This window comes from Callorhinus ursinus, unplaced genomic scaffold (assembly GCF_003265705.2).
Source record: "Callorhinus ursinus isolate GAN/ISIS: 27379988/994484 unplaced genomic scaffold, GSC_fseal_2.0 scaffold4, whole genome shotgun sequence".
NCBI lineage: Eukaryota > Metazoa > Chordata > Mammalia > Carnivora > Otariidae > Callorhinus > Callorhinus ursinus.
Window position 1 is genome coordinate 67227784 of NW_027397066.1, and position 15095 is coordinate 67242878.

The 15095-nt window shown below is 38.3% G+C and overlaps 2 protein-coding genes across 14 annotated transcripts in view; one reads left to right on the forward strand and one right to left on the reverse strand.

The window, feature by feature from the left end:
* HELQ (helicase, POLQ like) overlaps positions 1-8196 on the reverse strand; it is a 49740-nt gene extending 41544 nt beyond the window's left edge. For 7 of the 11 annotated variants that reach the window (XM_025887503.2, XM_025887505.2, XM_025887502.2 and 4 more), the window contains exons 1-5: positions 7664-8196; positions 5915-6623; positions 1716-1894; positions 845-1045; positions 344-416 (exon numbers count right to left, since the gene is read on the reverse strand). In XM_025887503.2, coding sequence (XP_025743288.1) covers positions 344-416; positions 845-1045; positions 1716-1894; positions 5915-6623; positions 7664-7846 — 1345 coding nt within the window. In that variant the 5' untranslated portion in view covers positions 7847-8196. Of the gene's footprint in view, positions 1-343; positions 417-844; positions 1046-1715; positions 1895-1924; positions 3259-4790; positions 5039-5914; positions 6624-7663 lie in introns of those variants that run through there. The other 4 variants (XM_073891873.1, XM_073891874.1, XM_025887508.2 and 1 more) reach the window with 4 other exon arrangements.
* Positions 8197-8206: 10 nt separating this feature from the next.
* MRPS18C (mitochondrial ribosomal protein S18C) lies at positions 8207-12497 on the forward strand. Of its 3 annotated transcripts, none has more exons than XM_025887313.2 (6): positions 8209-8362; positions 9379-9431; positions 10746-10829; positions 11663-11720; positions 12232-12291; positions 12375-12497. In XM_025887313.2, exons 1-6 carry the CDS (start codon positions 8263-8265, stop codon positions 12449-12451), a joined length of 432 nt encoding a protein of 143 aa, XP_025743098.1. In that variant the 5' UTR covers positions 8209-8262; the 3' UTR covers positions 12452-12497. The 3 variants fall into 3 exon arrangements, with proteins under 3 accessions (XP_025743099.1, XP_025743098.1, XP_073747980.1); XM_073891879.1 differs by having other exon boundaries at positions 8210-8362; positions 12219-12291; XM_025887314.2 differs by lacking the exon at positions 11663-11720 and having other exon boundaries at positions 8207-8362; positions 12232-12497.
* Positions 12498-15095: the final 2598 nt, after the last annotated feature.

Below are 15095 nucleotides of genomic sequence, written 5' to 3' on the forward strand. Positions count from 1 at the left end.
CATATAATCCTCCCAAGCATTCCCCTCAGGGTGGTACCATTATTATCCCCATTTTACAGATGAAGAAATAGAGAGGTTGAGTCACATGCCTATGCACTCACAGCTAGTAAGTGGAGGATAATAATATGGGATGTCCAAATGTTAATGTCCTTCATATTCACAACTCTGCTCACGTAACCATTTTTCCAACCAAAATTTATGTTTACTTTAGAAATAAAAAACCAAGGCAGGAAGCTTAAGTATCCTGCTCGAGGCTGCAGCGTCTAGCTAGTGAGAGAATTAAATCTTTCATAGGCCTCCTGAGGATAAATCAGTTAGTGACCACATTTGAAAAAGTACTTACTGCTAGTGTAGAGGATTTTTGCTAGGGTCATTTCCAGTATAGCCCCACGGCTCCCTTCACCAATCATGTGCAACTTTGAGATTTAAAAAAAGAAGGGAGGGAGAAAAGTAAATTTGCATATAATGCCTATATAGAACATGCATGTATTTATATGAAATGAAGTAATCTTTGCTTTATAACTCTTAAGCGTTCTGGATATAGCAACTAGAGTTCATGTGCGTTATATCACTGGTATTTTGGTTAATGAGGATTGGGGCAACATCCTGACATATCTAGAATTCACAAATACCATTATAAAATTGAATATATACACACATATATTCACTCTTCAAAAAACATTTGACACAAAATTGAATTTAAGATTACCAAGTATGAAATGTATTCATCTGTATTCCCTATATATTAAAATAAAATACTTATTTTCATAGAGGTACTAAGCAGATACACATAATAATGTTAGTATAATAAAAATGTTGAAAAATTATAAAAGTAGTTACCAACCTCATCTACAACAACCAGACCCAGACTGCCAATCCTTCCAGTTTCAATCAAGGAGTTCACCAGACTGTGTCCTTTTTCAATAGTGGCAATATACAGAGATTTTTTTTCCCTTCTTTTAATTGGAGGAAATTTTCCTTTGCTTCCAGCATATTCTTCAACAAAGAAACCCAGCTCTATACCAAAACTTGACAAACCTGAAATCTAGAATATTAGTTAAAATAAACAAACAAAAAAATGAGATAAATAAGAACTCAATTACCAAGTGTTCATGTTGATTTTTAAAAAATCTAAAGTAGTATATAATACCAATGAATGAGAACAAGGTCACAGATAAGACATATTTATCTAAGAAATGTCATAATTAATGTGTGGCTCTTTGCAAAATGGATGTATCTTGTAAACTACATAATCGATGTGGAAATAAGGTAAGACATATATCTAAGAAATGTCATAATTATTGTGTGCGGCTCTTTGCAAATGAATGTAACTTTTAAACTACATAATTGATGTGGAAATAAATTTCAACTGTCTCCTCTGATGCAAAACAAAAACAAAAACAACCCAGAATAATTCACTTACTTTGATAAAATAATTGGTTACTTTCTGCTTGAAAAGGCAGGCTGAATATCAACATATTAAATATCAATATTAAAATGGAATTTAATCCACCAGTTTAGAAAAAAAAATAAAATTCTTGTTGCAACAGGTAATTAGTATTAGAAGAGATTTTTGGTAGGTCCTACACTTGTTTTTGCACATCCTAAAAATATTCTCTACCTCTTCTCAATGAAAAGTTGTTATATTTATGCTAGTTTTTATATTTTAATGTGAAAATGTTAGCAAATACTGTTTGTTAAAAAAAGAATCACACCTTTTCTTGGACAATTGCCACATATGGTAGGATCATTAGAACATCTCTTCGCCGGCAAAGCAGTTCTTGCAGCATTAAAATCTCAGCCACGAGGGTTTTTCCACCACTTGTTGGCAAGGAATATATTAAGTTTTTTCTTTCTTGCACAGAATTCAACGTTAAGCAAGTATGTTGCCATTCTGCGGAATTTAAAAAAACGCATTATTTTTCCCCTTCTGCAATTCAGTCTCAAGAAAGTTTCCTAAGAAGGAAAAATCAAATCCCACTCTGTATATCCATCTTCTCATACATGGACAAGTGTAATTATACATCAGTGTTAAGTGTCAAACATCCCCTAGGCACAGTGGACACAGCCAATGAGAGTCTTAATTCTTCAGGCCGGGGCAGCAGAGTGGGCAACTGGGCCACCTATTTGCTAGCTGCACACTTAGGTCTAAGATTCCAACAGTGCCTGGGACATTATCTGAGACATCAGAGGAAGTAAAGGACAGTACAAGGATCTGTGTGAATTCTTAGCTTTTCCTTTTGTTCTGCAAGGAGATTGTGTAAGCTTCCCTTCCTCATCCACACAAGCAACATCCTAGACAGAAATGGGAGGAGAAAAAAAAATCTATGAGGTTTTATACACACTAAGGAAGACTATTCAACAGGCTCTCATGGGGAGCTGAACTCTGGTCTGAATACCATTTTGAACTGTAAGAATATTTAAACCACAAAAGGCTAGGATTAGGGTGCCTGGCTGGCTCAGTCGATAGAGCATGTGACTATTGATCTCAGCGTTGTAAGATCTCTACACGTTGGGTGTAGAGATGACTTAAAAATAAAATCTTAATTTTTTAAAAAAGATTTTATTTATTTATTTATTTGAGAGAGAGAGAGAGAGAGAGCACAACCAGGGGTGAGGGGCAGGGAGAAGCAGACTCCCTGCTGAGTGGGGAAGCCCAATGTGGGGCTTGATCCCAGGACCCTGAGATCATTACCTGAGCCCAAGGCAGACGCTGAACCATCTGAGCCACCCAGGCACCTCAAAAATAAAGTCTTTAAAATATAAAAGACTAAGATTATTAACTGGCACATCTAGAAGTTCCACAATTTAGAAAGGTGGAATTCATGAAAAGGATCACATCAGATCCAAAACATAGTGTGAAAATTAGTGTAACTACTCTGTAGGCTAATCTGACAATGTGGATCATCAAAAGTCTTCAAAACGTGCACTAGTATTTTATCACTAGAAAAACAGGCAAAAGATTTGATAAGACATTTCACAGCAGGGAGAAATACATGAAAAGATGCTCAACTGTTACTTCATGGGTTGGCAAAATAAATACACAAATAAAATACAAGTAACTACTACTACCAAAAAAAAAAAAAAAGCCTCACACATGGAAAATCCAGAGCTGACTTGACTGGGGACAAACATATTCTTGTGGTGGTTGATGAGAGCATAAAATACTATAATCCTTTTGGAAAGCAAACTAACAGTATTGAAAACAAAACTGCACACTGTCTTTCATCTAGCAGTATTACTTCTAGGTCTCTACACCTATAGAAATAAAAGGACATATAAAGATTATGTGCAAGATGTTCATCATAGCAGTGTTTATATATAACAAAGAGCCATCAAGGGGTAAAAGTTGAATGAATTATTGTACAATTATATGATACCATTCTTTGCAGCTTGAAAACAGGTGGTAGATTGATTTATACATGCTCAATATACAGTTAAGTAAAAGATCATGAATGTGTATTGGATTGCATAAACCCAATTATGTACATATTAGAAAATATATAAAAGTTCGACTTGAATGTATTATGTTTTCCAAAAAAATTAAATTAAAAAATGACTAAGAGAATATGTAACAAAGGTATTAAAAATAATTACGTCTGAATGACAGCCAAGGGACTTTAATTTCTTGTATTTTGGTGATTCCCAAATATTTGCAAATGACTTTTTTCAACTTTAAAAATATTTCAAAAACACTTAAATACGTAAGCTTAATATTTAATACATATTAAAAATATTTCAGACTGGTATCACCCATTATGTATAAAGCTGCAGATGTTTGTATGAAAATATAACTTGACCATTTCTGCATTTTATCCGACTCAAATTTTTAAAGTATAAAGTGACCGAAATAGCAAATATTTAGTAATATCACTTATTTTCACACAAGATGTTTGTATGAAAATATAACTTGACCATTTCTGCATTTTATCCGACTCAAATTTTTAAAGTATAAAGTGACCAAAATAGCAAATATTTAGTAATATCACTTATTTTCACACATTAAAAAAAGATGAAATTAACTTGGTTCTAACCATTTATATAAAACACATCAAGCAAGCAATTTTACAATAAAAAGGCAAAAATAACAGTATAAGGTTGAGGTTCTCAAGCTCAGTGGTTCTCAGACTTTTGGCACATCAGAATCCCCCGGAGGGCTTGTTAAAACCAATTGCCAGGTCACAACCTCAGAGGTGGATTCAGTAGGCCTAGAGTGGAGCCTGAGAATGCCTATTTCAACAAGTTTCCAGGTGATGCTGACTTTGGGGTCCAGGAACTACACTTTTGAGAACCACTGCTTTAGTGCAATGAAAAGTGGCATACACATTTATGATTTAAATTGGTCATGTCATCAAGCCAGATCTATAAGTAAAAAGAGATTTAAAAACCTGTTATTTACTGACGTTCTTACTTAGAAGCTACTAATATAGTTATGGACAGTCATTACCACAGTCTAACTTGGCATGTCCTTGGCGCAGAACATAACTTACAAAACAACCATTATTGTTATTAGTATTCCTTTTTAAGAGATCAGGAACTAAGGCTCAGAGTGCAAAACTTGTGTTTCAGTGACAGGGCCGGAATTCCTAACTAGGCCGATAACCCCCAGCAATTGAGAACCTACCAGAATGTACTAGGCACAGTGCTAGTTACATCAGAAAAAGATGAGTTAGATAGAGCCCTGTCCTCAAGGTACTGTCTGGCAGGAGATGCAGATTAAATAAAGAACAAGGTACTAGGAGAAAAGCAGAGGGAAGAAAGTTAACACCAACTTCAAGGGCAATACACACCTTTAGCTCTTTAACTGCAAACCTCACAATTTAAAATTTATTAGACTCTTGTAGTCTTACGTTACTTTGTTTCCCGTAGTTCTACTTCTTCACCTGAGTGTCTTCTCCCTGAGATGAGAACCATGGTTTCACATGGTTCATATGGCACTAACATAGGAGTCTCAGAAATACTTATGAAGTGACTGGTTGATAGGCTCATCTTTCAGGATGCCAGCAACTGTCCCTTCTTTGTCTAAAATGACACATATCTGAAATATAGGCAAGGACCCAGGATTTTTGAAAAACATTACAATATATATTGTTATTAATACTATCTCTTTGTGCTTAACTCTTAACTTCAGCTATCTTTAAAGATGTTTGGTCTTTTTTTTTTTTTTTAAGATTTTATTTATTTGACAGAGAGAGACACAGCGAGAGGGAACACAGGCAGGGGGAGTGGGAGAGGGAGAAGCAGGCTCTCTGCTGAGCAGAGAGCCCGAAGCGGGGCTCGATCTCAGGACCCTGAGATCATGACCTGAGCCAAAGGCAGACACTTAACGACTGAGCCACCCAGGCGCCCCTAAAGATGTTTAGTCTTAATCAATGGTATTACGAATATTGACACTTTCACTCAGGCCATGAATAGTCAAAGGAACTTCAAGTTTTTGTACAGAAGACAGAGCCAGCCAAAAACACACCAGCTAGTAAAACTGAGAAGCAGCTAGACAGTCATGAAAAAACCAGCATGGAATGTCAAGTAGTCAAGAAGTGAGTGTTTCAAGGGTCTGGTCAATTGTGTCATGTAAGCTACTGAGAAGTCAGGCAAGTGAGAACTAAAAGTATCATTGGATTTAGACACCCTCGTCATTAGACCTTACATGAGAGCATAGAACCCAGAGTGGGCTGGGAATTACTTGAGGTGAGGAAAGGGAGACTGGAAGGATAATAGATTTGACAAGTGTGACCATGAAGGGAAGGAAAGAGGTTCAGTAGCAGCAGGTTAGGGATGGAAGGTGGGGAGGACTGATATTTTTATTTGTCTTAAGATGAGATATAGGACCACAGAAGCATCTGCTTTCTATTGACTTGCACTAGTAATATGATAATAATGGTAAATTTTTTTCATTTCAGCAAAAAGCATTTACCATATAATTTTTCAATTCCCTTGAACTGAACATAAAGGTCTCTCACTTTGCTGGGTAATGAATAAAAAGGACCAAGGTCGTCCGATGATGACTCAATTGTTTTCTTAGCAACATTAATTTCTTCAGATAGGAGAGTCTCTTTGAGCTGTTTAGTTCTAGAAAATATCGGTGTTTGGGCCTTGGCATTTCCAGTCATGGCACTTTTTAGATGTTCTTTAAGACTTTTTCTCCTATTTTCCTCTGAACTAGTTCTGACTTTGGAAGAGGAATCATCAATTTGCTGGTGTTGTTCTATTCTATTCTGGGGTAATTCCTCATTCACAATCTTGTGAGAGGATGCGTTCCAATCCCTCTCTTTAGTAGACTGATTGCCCAAATCATCTGAAGAGTTCTGCAAATTTTCAAAGTATAAAACCTGTGAAGAAGGTACATCATACAAAATATCAGGTTCAATGGAGACATTTTCATGCCTACTCTGGTTCTTTATGTGCTCATCTGTTTTTAATTCAGTAAAGTTGCCTACAGTAGTAATGCTGAGTTTGTTGTGTTTGATGCTTTCTGAACAAAGATCTTCAGTGCTAAGGTCTGAGGCATGTTTCCTATGTTCAGGAACTTGCATATATTGTTGTTCCAGGTCATCAACTTGAGCTAAAAAAGAATTTTCAGCAAAGCTGTCATAGTCACCAAACATGTCCTCTTCACTGTCATTCTGGAAAGAAAACGAAAAGCTTTATGGTCAATTCTAGCTTCACTAAGAACAAAAGTTTCTGCTATATTGCTACCTCTAAATATATACCAGGTATATAATTACATGGATCACAGACCTAAATGTAAATCACCCTATGAAATGGATATTATCATCTCCATTTTACAGATGAAGAAAAGGAAAGCCAGAGTGTTTAAGTAATTTTCACAAGCTGTACTCCTAGGGTATGGTGATACTGGGATCCTAATTCTTAAGCTTTTAAATCCTTAAAAAGGTAGCAAGACCAATAGACATCTACTGGAATGTCATCTCACTAGAAGTTTCGGGTAACTGCAGCACCATTCCCCCTCTCAGACTCCAATCTACAGAAACTGGCTTGTAACAAAATCATGCTTGTACAACTGGACACTCTTAAAGAGATTCTGTTCTTAGGAATTAGGAATTGGAAGGGAGGGTCTGCACACTGACTTGGGATGGTCTACTCAACAGAAGAGATGTAAATTTAGAGGTAGCAATATAGTGAAGTGATTAAGAAAACAGAATTTGGAATCAGAAGTGCAGTTTCTTGACCTCTCAGGGCCTGATTTCTGTTGTCAAATCTAGATAATGTAAATAGCTTAACAAAGTACCCAGCACATAATGGGTGTGCGATAAATGATAGGTTTTATTAGTACCGCAGGAGCAGCAGTAACTTGGAAATCTAGATTTGCGTGGCAATCATGCCTCTTATTTGCTGCATGTACGACTTCTATGTCTCGGCGGTCTACCTTTGAGATCTATATAAAAATGAGGATAGCAAAGCAATACCTCACAAGTGAGAATTAACAGCGATAACAAAGTGGAGATAAGCAAATGAAGGCTAGTAGACAATTGGTCCACTGTTTGCATGTAGGAAGGGAACAACCAAAATTTTGGAGCGTCTAGTTCCCTGGCTTCTAGAGCTGGTCTTTGTGTTCTTTCAGTGGGCATGCGCGGTAGGAGACCTGGGTTTGTATCATCTTCCCCAAAGTGGGCAATGAGACAAGGAACTCGGAATTTGATACCTCGACCGGTTGCACCTCCACGGTTTTCCTCCGCCGGCTTCCAGCCACCATCTCCTCTTCCCCCTCCTCATCGCCCGGCTTGAGCTCGGCCGCGGTGGGGGCGGCAAAACCGCTCCCTAGGCTAGGACGGTCCCTTTTGCGGACAGACACCCGCCGGCGGATGCGGGAAACACCTTCATCCATGGCAGGGGCCGAGGACCCTGCCCCAACTTCGTCCCGTGTGACCGAGCCGCCAAACCCCTGTGGAGGAGGGAGAGGAGGGCAGGGCGCGGGTAGCAACTGGGGGAGACAGCGCTCGCTTCTCCATCCACTTTAGGATAAGACCACAAATCAATTGCCCCCGGGCTCTCAGACCGGAAGCGGAGGCAGAAGCGTAGGGACCCGCCTTTTCCTTGTCCAATCATAGGTGTCCCCGGCTTGCGACTGTGAGGGTTAGAACGCAAAGAAGCTGCGCAGGCGCGTTGAAAACCTTACCGGCTCTTCTCTTGTTAGCCCGCGGAACCTTTGAACCGAGTACTCGGGCCAACAGGGGAAGAGCATCGGCGGGGACTTGTCAGGACGATTTGGAAAGAGGAAAGGAAGAGGAGGAGCGAGGATCCATGGCGGCTTTGGTTGCTGTTTGTGGTGATCTAGGGAGGAAAAAGTTAACGCATTTCGTAAAGGCTGCTCTCTGCCTCACAGATCCTGGGACTCACGCGGGTACAATTTCCATATCCTATACTCTTTTGTGGCATTGCAGCCATTGCCGTAGCGCTAACTAGGTTGGTGGAGTTGTCATTATTAGCTCAACGACGCCGGTTTTTAGGCGATTAAGAGCTTCTCCAAGAGAGATGGGAATCTGTAATGACCAATGACTAGTATTTCATTTTTTAAAAGATTTTATTTATTTATTTGAGATAGAGTACGAGCTGGGGGGGGGGGCAGAGGGAGAGGGAGAAGCAGACTCCCCACTGAGCAGGGAGGCCGATGCGGGGCTCGATCCCAGGACCCTGGGATCATGACCTGAGCCGAAAGCAGACGATTAACCGACTGAGCCACCCAGGCGCCCCCATGACTAGTATTTTAAAGCCGGGGGGCGGGGCGGAATTGAGAAGGGGGCGTGAATGTCATGTAGTACACTTTTTATTTTCCTTTTAAACACACAGAGAGAGTGATCGCGTGATTCTCAAAAAGAGGCAGGGACTTAACTTGCCTCAGAACTCCAGGTAGAGTTGGTAAGGAAGGGACATTTCCAGAGTCACCCGGTAGTACATTACAGGAGTTGTCTAAGGTCCCAGATCAGGGCAAAATTGTGACATGGGCTCTCGAGTCTATCATTTCTGCATTTTATCTTCTCTGTCCATAACTACTCGTTAGGGGGTCTGTTACATTTTCCCTTTGGTATAACAGTGCCTTTCTATTGCTTTCCCCTTAAGTGTTTGCCTTAAAATCTGTCTCTAACCAAGGAGTGAGGGGAAAATAAATTTCATGAAGACAGCAGGTGAGAGGTTTGTAAGGGGTGGAGAAATACATGTCCTTTCCCCAAAGCCTTGGAAAGCACATTCATCTTAAATCTTATTCTGCCTCACATCTAAAGGTTTTTATCCAGTCGTTGTATGTGAATATAAAAACCTTTATGTTCTATCCCTTGATTCATCTTGCTTCCATAAAAACAGAAATCTTTAGTTGCTGAGCTGACAAAAAGAATTGGTTTGTTGCTGTTTATTTAATTGCAGTGCTATGGAGGAGTTGTTCACAATATAAGCACGTAGCCGGCAATGAGGACCTGGTAAGACTTTTTTTTCTTCTTTTTAAGGCATTTGCAAGTATGACCAAATTATTATATTTTAGCTATTTGAATACGACAGAACGAATAAGATAATAATCAGTTTGAGTTTGAAAATTATAATTCATTGGTGAATTGTCACTTAAGTGAGCTTGAAGTAAGAGAATTCCTAGAGTCCTAACAAGAAGCATCGCTCGCGTAACACTGTACTTTTCTTCTTAGATCTTAAATTTAAGGATATGTGCTTTGGAAACTAAAAAAGATAGTTTTGGTGGGTGCAGTAATTACAGAATATCCAACAGAGGAATTACAAAGTCTACCTGTACCTTGGTTCTCTTCCCCATTTCAGATTCAATTCTTTGTCCTATTCATTACTGGGGGTGGGGAGTGGGTGTTTTAGTAAATGAAGGATCAAAATTGAAGTCCTGCTATAAGCAGGACATTAAATAGTTTGTTTTAGCCTGTAGGTGTATTTTTATGGGTTTCAAGTACTAGCATTGGGCTTAGCCAGTGTAAGTTTTCTTGCTACCTGCAAAGATGATTTGACACTAATCAAACCATACAAAGCACTTAGCGCAGTGTAAAGAAGGAACATAGTCATTATAAGTGAACTGCATGTAAATTGGATTAAAGTTTGAGGAGTTGGAAAACACAGAAGTCTTCTAGTCCCTTGAGCATCCTTCTTGTCATCTAATGCACACCATAGTTCAAGGGAGTAAAGGAAATTACTAGAGCTCTTTTCTAGGTCATAAAATTCCCCTGAGGCTCTAATGAAATACGGGCTCTCAGAAAAAAGCTCACAGTCTCTTTCATTTGAAATTTTGCATACAACTACAGTGGATTATGGACTTCAAAGCCATTTCTAGATTAAGACTCTCTTGATTGGAGACGTGAGTATACTGATAATAGAAGGGAGGCATGTGGCAGAAGCATTAGAGGCAGTAATGAAGACAGAGAAAACAAAAAGGCTGACATAAATGTATAAAGCAATCTGGGACCATAAAAGTTATCCTCCCATAGACCTTTGTTTTCTCCAAGGATTGTATTTTATCCCAGAATCCTTCTCCATGATTTAATTCCTCCTTAGCCAAACCAGAGTATTTGTACAAAATATGTATGAACACACTGAAATCTTTAAAATGGTGACTCCTTTTCAGAATCACTGATTTTTCTTTATAAGCCAAGCTGTTGTATTTTTTCTTTTTCATAGTAAGAAAGGTACAACTAATCCTTTGGATAGATTTAAATGTGGTAACCTTAAGATTTAATTTTTTTTAATTTAACACATCAAACTGTATCATCTTTTTTTTATTTTAGCCCGTTCCAATGGAAAATCCTTATAAGGAGCCTCTTAAAAAATGTATCTTGTGTGGAAAACGTGTGGATTATAAGAATGTACAGGTGAGATACAGTTTTACTTCACTGTGATATTTGATTTTAGGATTTGCTCCTTTGTTAGTCATAGCTAACAGGCTTTGTGTAGAGGCATCTCTTTTAGGGACTTCGTAATTTCAAATCTGGTTTTCTATGTATAAGTCATCTCTGTTTTATTCTAATGAGAGCCCTTTAGCTCTCCCTCATCTGCTATTATTTCAGGTCTGTGTTTTCTTGTCTGCCCTGGAGGTCACCAGTAGCTCACTATGCAGTGATTCTTAGTTGGTAGAGTTGAATAGTTTGGAAAAATCGCCTCTGGTGAATTTGGTCTCTGTACTAATAACACTACCGATATCTCTGCTTTAAATGTAATTTTATCTGTTGTAGGGCTCAGCAGATTAAAAGTGGAAAATCTGGGGGAGAGAATGGTGCTGTAGTGAAGGATATTGACAGCAGCAAAAAGTGATAGTAGCTGCCTTAGGTGAAAACCAAGAAGTTTAAAGATGCATCTTAGAAGGATTATGTGTAGTGCCAGGAACAATGCCTGGTACCTGAAAAGTACTAAAGAATTTAATAGAACGTAAATTATGGCAGCTTTAGCACTGAAAAAAATGTGTACATTAATCTGTTTCAATATACTGGATAAGATGTTAACTTAGTAATCACTTTTTTCACTTAACAGAATGACCTATTAATAGAATGAGCATAGTTCAGTATTTATATTTTATGAAGTTTGAAATTTATTTATAAACCTTTACGTAACTGGACAGTGATATATAATTTTTTAAATTTACATAATCAAGGTTGAACAAATGTATTGATACAAATTTTTTTTCTTCTCCAAATATAACTCAAAACAGCTTTTGTCCCAGTTTATTTCTCCATTTACTGGATGCATTTATGGAAGGCACATAACAGGTATTTTGTTTTCTATTATCGCAACTTATAAAAAATTATACAAATCTATTTGTTATTTAAGAGAAATGTCAGATTTTCAAGTTGTGCTGTAAATCGCTAGTAGACCAGATACTAGAGGTACTTTTGAGAAAGTGTCTTTGTAGCCCAAAAGGATTATTATTTTACGTCTTCTTATGCTCAGAGTTAACTATAGGCAGACAATCTGTAAAAAATTAGGGCTTTAGAAAATTGTGTTAATGTTTTAGAGTATACTGTAATCGTTCCTAGACTACTTATTTAAACCGGGGCCTATTGCCTATAGACCAAGTTAGATCTGCCACCTGTTTTTTAAGTAGCTTATTTACATAATGCCTGTGGCTGCTTTGTGAGCTACAGCAGTGACTGTATGGCCCGCAAAGCCTAAGATATTTACTGCCTGGCTATTTATAGGTTTTCCAACCTTTCCTTAAGATAGTTGCTATGCATTTTGAGTGTTGACATTTTTTATGAATATGAAAGCATTTTTTTATAGGTCTTTGTGGGAAGAAACAGAAAGAAATCACAAAAGCAATTAAGAGGGCGCAAATAATGGGTAAGAGCACCTGAAAAACTGAATTGGGCCAGTCAAAAGTTTGCTCATTATCTTTTGTGAAGCACTTTCATTGTCTTTTACAGGGTTTATGCCAGTTACATACAAGGATCCTGCATATCTCAAAGACCCTAAAGTTTGTAACATCAAGTATCGGGAATAAATTATAGGAGTCTTAACATCCATAAATAAACATATTTTACAATAAATGGTTGTATGATTCTAATACTGACTCAAATTACAAGATTTAATAACTTTGGGTAGAAAACCGGCTAAATCTTTTCAAACTAAAGTTTTTTAAATTCTTAATAATTGAAATCTTACAAGGAAAAAGTGAGTAAAGCTTCCTCTTCACTTTTGAAAGAACATGAGTTATTTAAAATGTTAATACTCGTTATTTTATATACATACAAATTTTTAAAAACTGGTACTGTAGGATGGTCCCCAGTTAGCTCATAAAACTCATGGGGATTTAAAATATAGAAAGAATGGGGGCGCCTGGGTGGCTTAGTCAGTTAAGCATCTGCCTTCGGCTCATGTCATGATCCCAGGGCCCTGGGATGGAGCCCCACATCAGGCTCCCTGCTTGTCCGGGAGCCTGCTTTTCCCTCTCCCTCTGTAACCCAGACCCCCCACTCCCCGCTTGTGATCTCTGTGTCAAATAAATAAAATCTTTAAAAAAAAATATGGAAAGGATGATTTCTATTGGAATTTTACTTTAGGCCCAGATTCTGTCTTGTAAATGGGATTTTAGGGATATGGGTGCATGAAGGTGGAATGCTTGTATTATGTACAAATTCCATGTGGCAGGGTGTGGATTTAAAATTGCTCAGATTTTCTAACTAGTAAATAGAAGTATGCCTGGCTAGGACAGTGGGTCTTCCCTTTGTAGAGATGTTACATGGGGATGGATAGTGGTGCAGTTGTAGGACCTCAGATTTATTCCTGGGCTAGTCTATCTTAAAACTGGTAGCATATTTTAAAATGATCCATAGGCAAATGGTCTAGAACTATCTTACTCCAGTGATACAAACTAATTGCCAAAAGATGAGAATAATTGGGGAAAAATGATCTATGAGGACCCTTTTCCTTCACTTAATACCCTGAAACTTGGGCCATCAAACTTATTTATGGAAGTTAAGCCAGTACAGACCTCAGCAAGCTTCTCTGATGGAAAATTTAGCGTTTCTTTCTTCAAAGAAGATGGATCATTGTGCACAAGTATAAGTGAAATATATTACCTCTCTATAGTGTTTTAGCAAATTTAACTTCGGATGAAAACCTGTTTGTTGTAAGCAGTCTTTGAAAAATCTTAAGCTATTGTCTTCAGAAGACATTCGTGTATGTTGGTTACTTATTGCTTCTGCAGTTCCTTGTCTAGCATGTTTTATCTGTTGGTTCATAAACTGGTACGTGGAGGGCAGGGAGAGACTGAAGAGGCAGGCAACTCCCTATTTGTAGGTGGCAGGCTTAGTAATAAGGGAACTTACTTAGGAAGTTTGTCTTGGGTGGCCACAAGGCAAGTACATCTCTGCACCTGCCTGCTAGTCTTAAAAGTTTTTACTGAGGCCTTAACTGGGTTCAGTCACACATATAATCCATATGGTGTCAACACCTTACTTGTCTCAAGGCTGTGTCTTTGGAACAGCTCCCACTGTGGGTAGTTAGGCAAAATGTACACTCCAAGGATGGAAGTAGGTCAGGAACCTTTGCTTCAGTCCAGCTGGCAGGTCAACCAGCAGTCTTGTGTTCTCAATAACCTCCTCCAGCAGTTCATTTGTTGGTTGCATTTAGTCCTTATCTATGTTCTATGTGATGTTCTATATGCTTTAGTGATGTTTGTGGTTATTTTAAGATTTTATTTGAGGGAGAGCATGCGAGAGAGCACAAGGTGGCGTGGGGTAGGGGTGGAGGGTGGGAGAAGCAGACTCCCTGCAGAGCACGGAGCCGGACACAGGGCTTCATCCCAGGACCCTGGGATCATGACCTGGGCCGAAGGCAGACACTTAACTGACTGAGCCACCCAGGCGCCCGTTTGTGGTTATTTTTAAGTTAGGCTTCAGACTGCCAACCTATTACCCCTCCCTCTGCCTGGTGGTGTTACACAGCAGTGCTTCTTAGGTAACCAGTTAAACGATCCCAACAGAAACTCATTATTTGTACAAAACATCCCTGCTGTTATATGGGCTTCATTAGCACCCCATGGTAACTAATGCATGTTAAAATAGATAAAAGATAGTTTTGATAGTAGCTATGAATTTGTTCTGTCACTTAGGAAGTAGCAAATGGAAAAGCAATGGTCAAAGTGTGTGTTCAGCATTTCATCCAGGGAGTAAAACACGAAGGCTTCATATGATGTATAGGCTTTGTGGAAAATTCTCAAAATTATGGAAAAGACAAATACAGAAAACACAGTGAAAGCTCTCTTAGCCAACTTCCACTTAACCAATTCACTGGATTAAAATGGAGCTTTACATCCTCAAAATCATACTGAAGCCCATACTCTTCAAACCTGTTGAGTTTTGCATTGCCAAGAGGCAGTTATTTTGTTCCCAGACCTGTGTTAGTTTTGTCTCTGTATTGATGAAGTATGAGCATTAAAGTTATTGTTGCAATGAAAATGAAGTAAATGCTTTTGAAAGATAAATAGCTTTAAGAAAATAGTTGTCAAGTTAGGTGTGGTTAGGACAGCTGAAGAAGGTTGGAAGTAGGAGGGTGCTGTGAAATGAAAAAAAAAGCATTCTGTACTCAGGTTGCTTTTCAAGTTTCTTCAAATTCCTCACTTTAAAGAAACTAAAACTGGGAAT

Bases quoted from the DNA above. Each gene is read 5' to 3' on its own strand.
- MRPS18C (XM_025887313.2), top strand. From the start codon at position 8,263: ATGGCGGCTTTGGTTGCTGTTTGTGGTGATCTAGGGAGGAAAAAGTTA. The intron at 10,830-11,662 runs GTGAGATACAGT...AACTCAAAACAG, and splicing joins TGGATTATAAGAATGTACAG to CTTTTGTCCCAGTTTATTTC. The intron at 11,721-12,231 runs GTATTTTGTTTT...ATTTTTTTATAG, and splicing joins TTATGGAAGGCACATAACAG to GTCTTTGTGGGAAGAAACAG.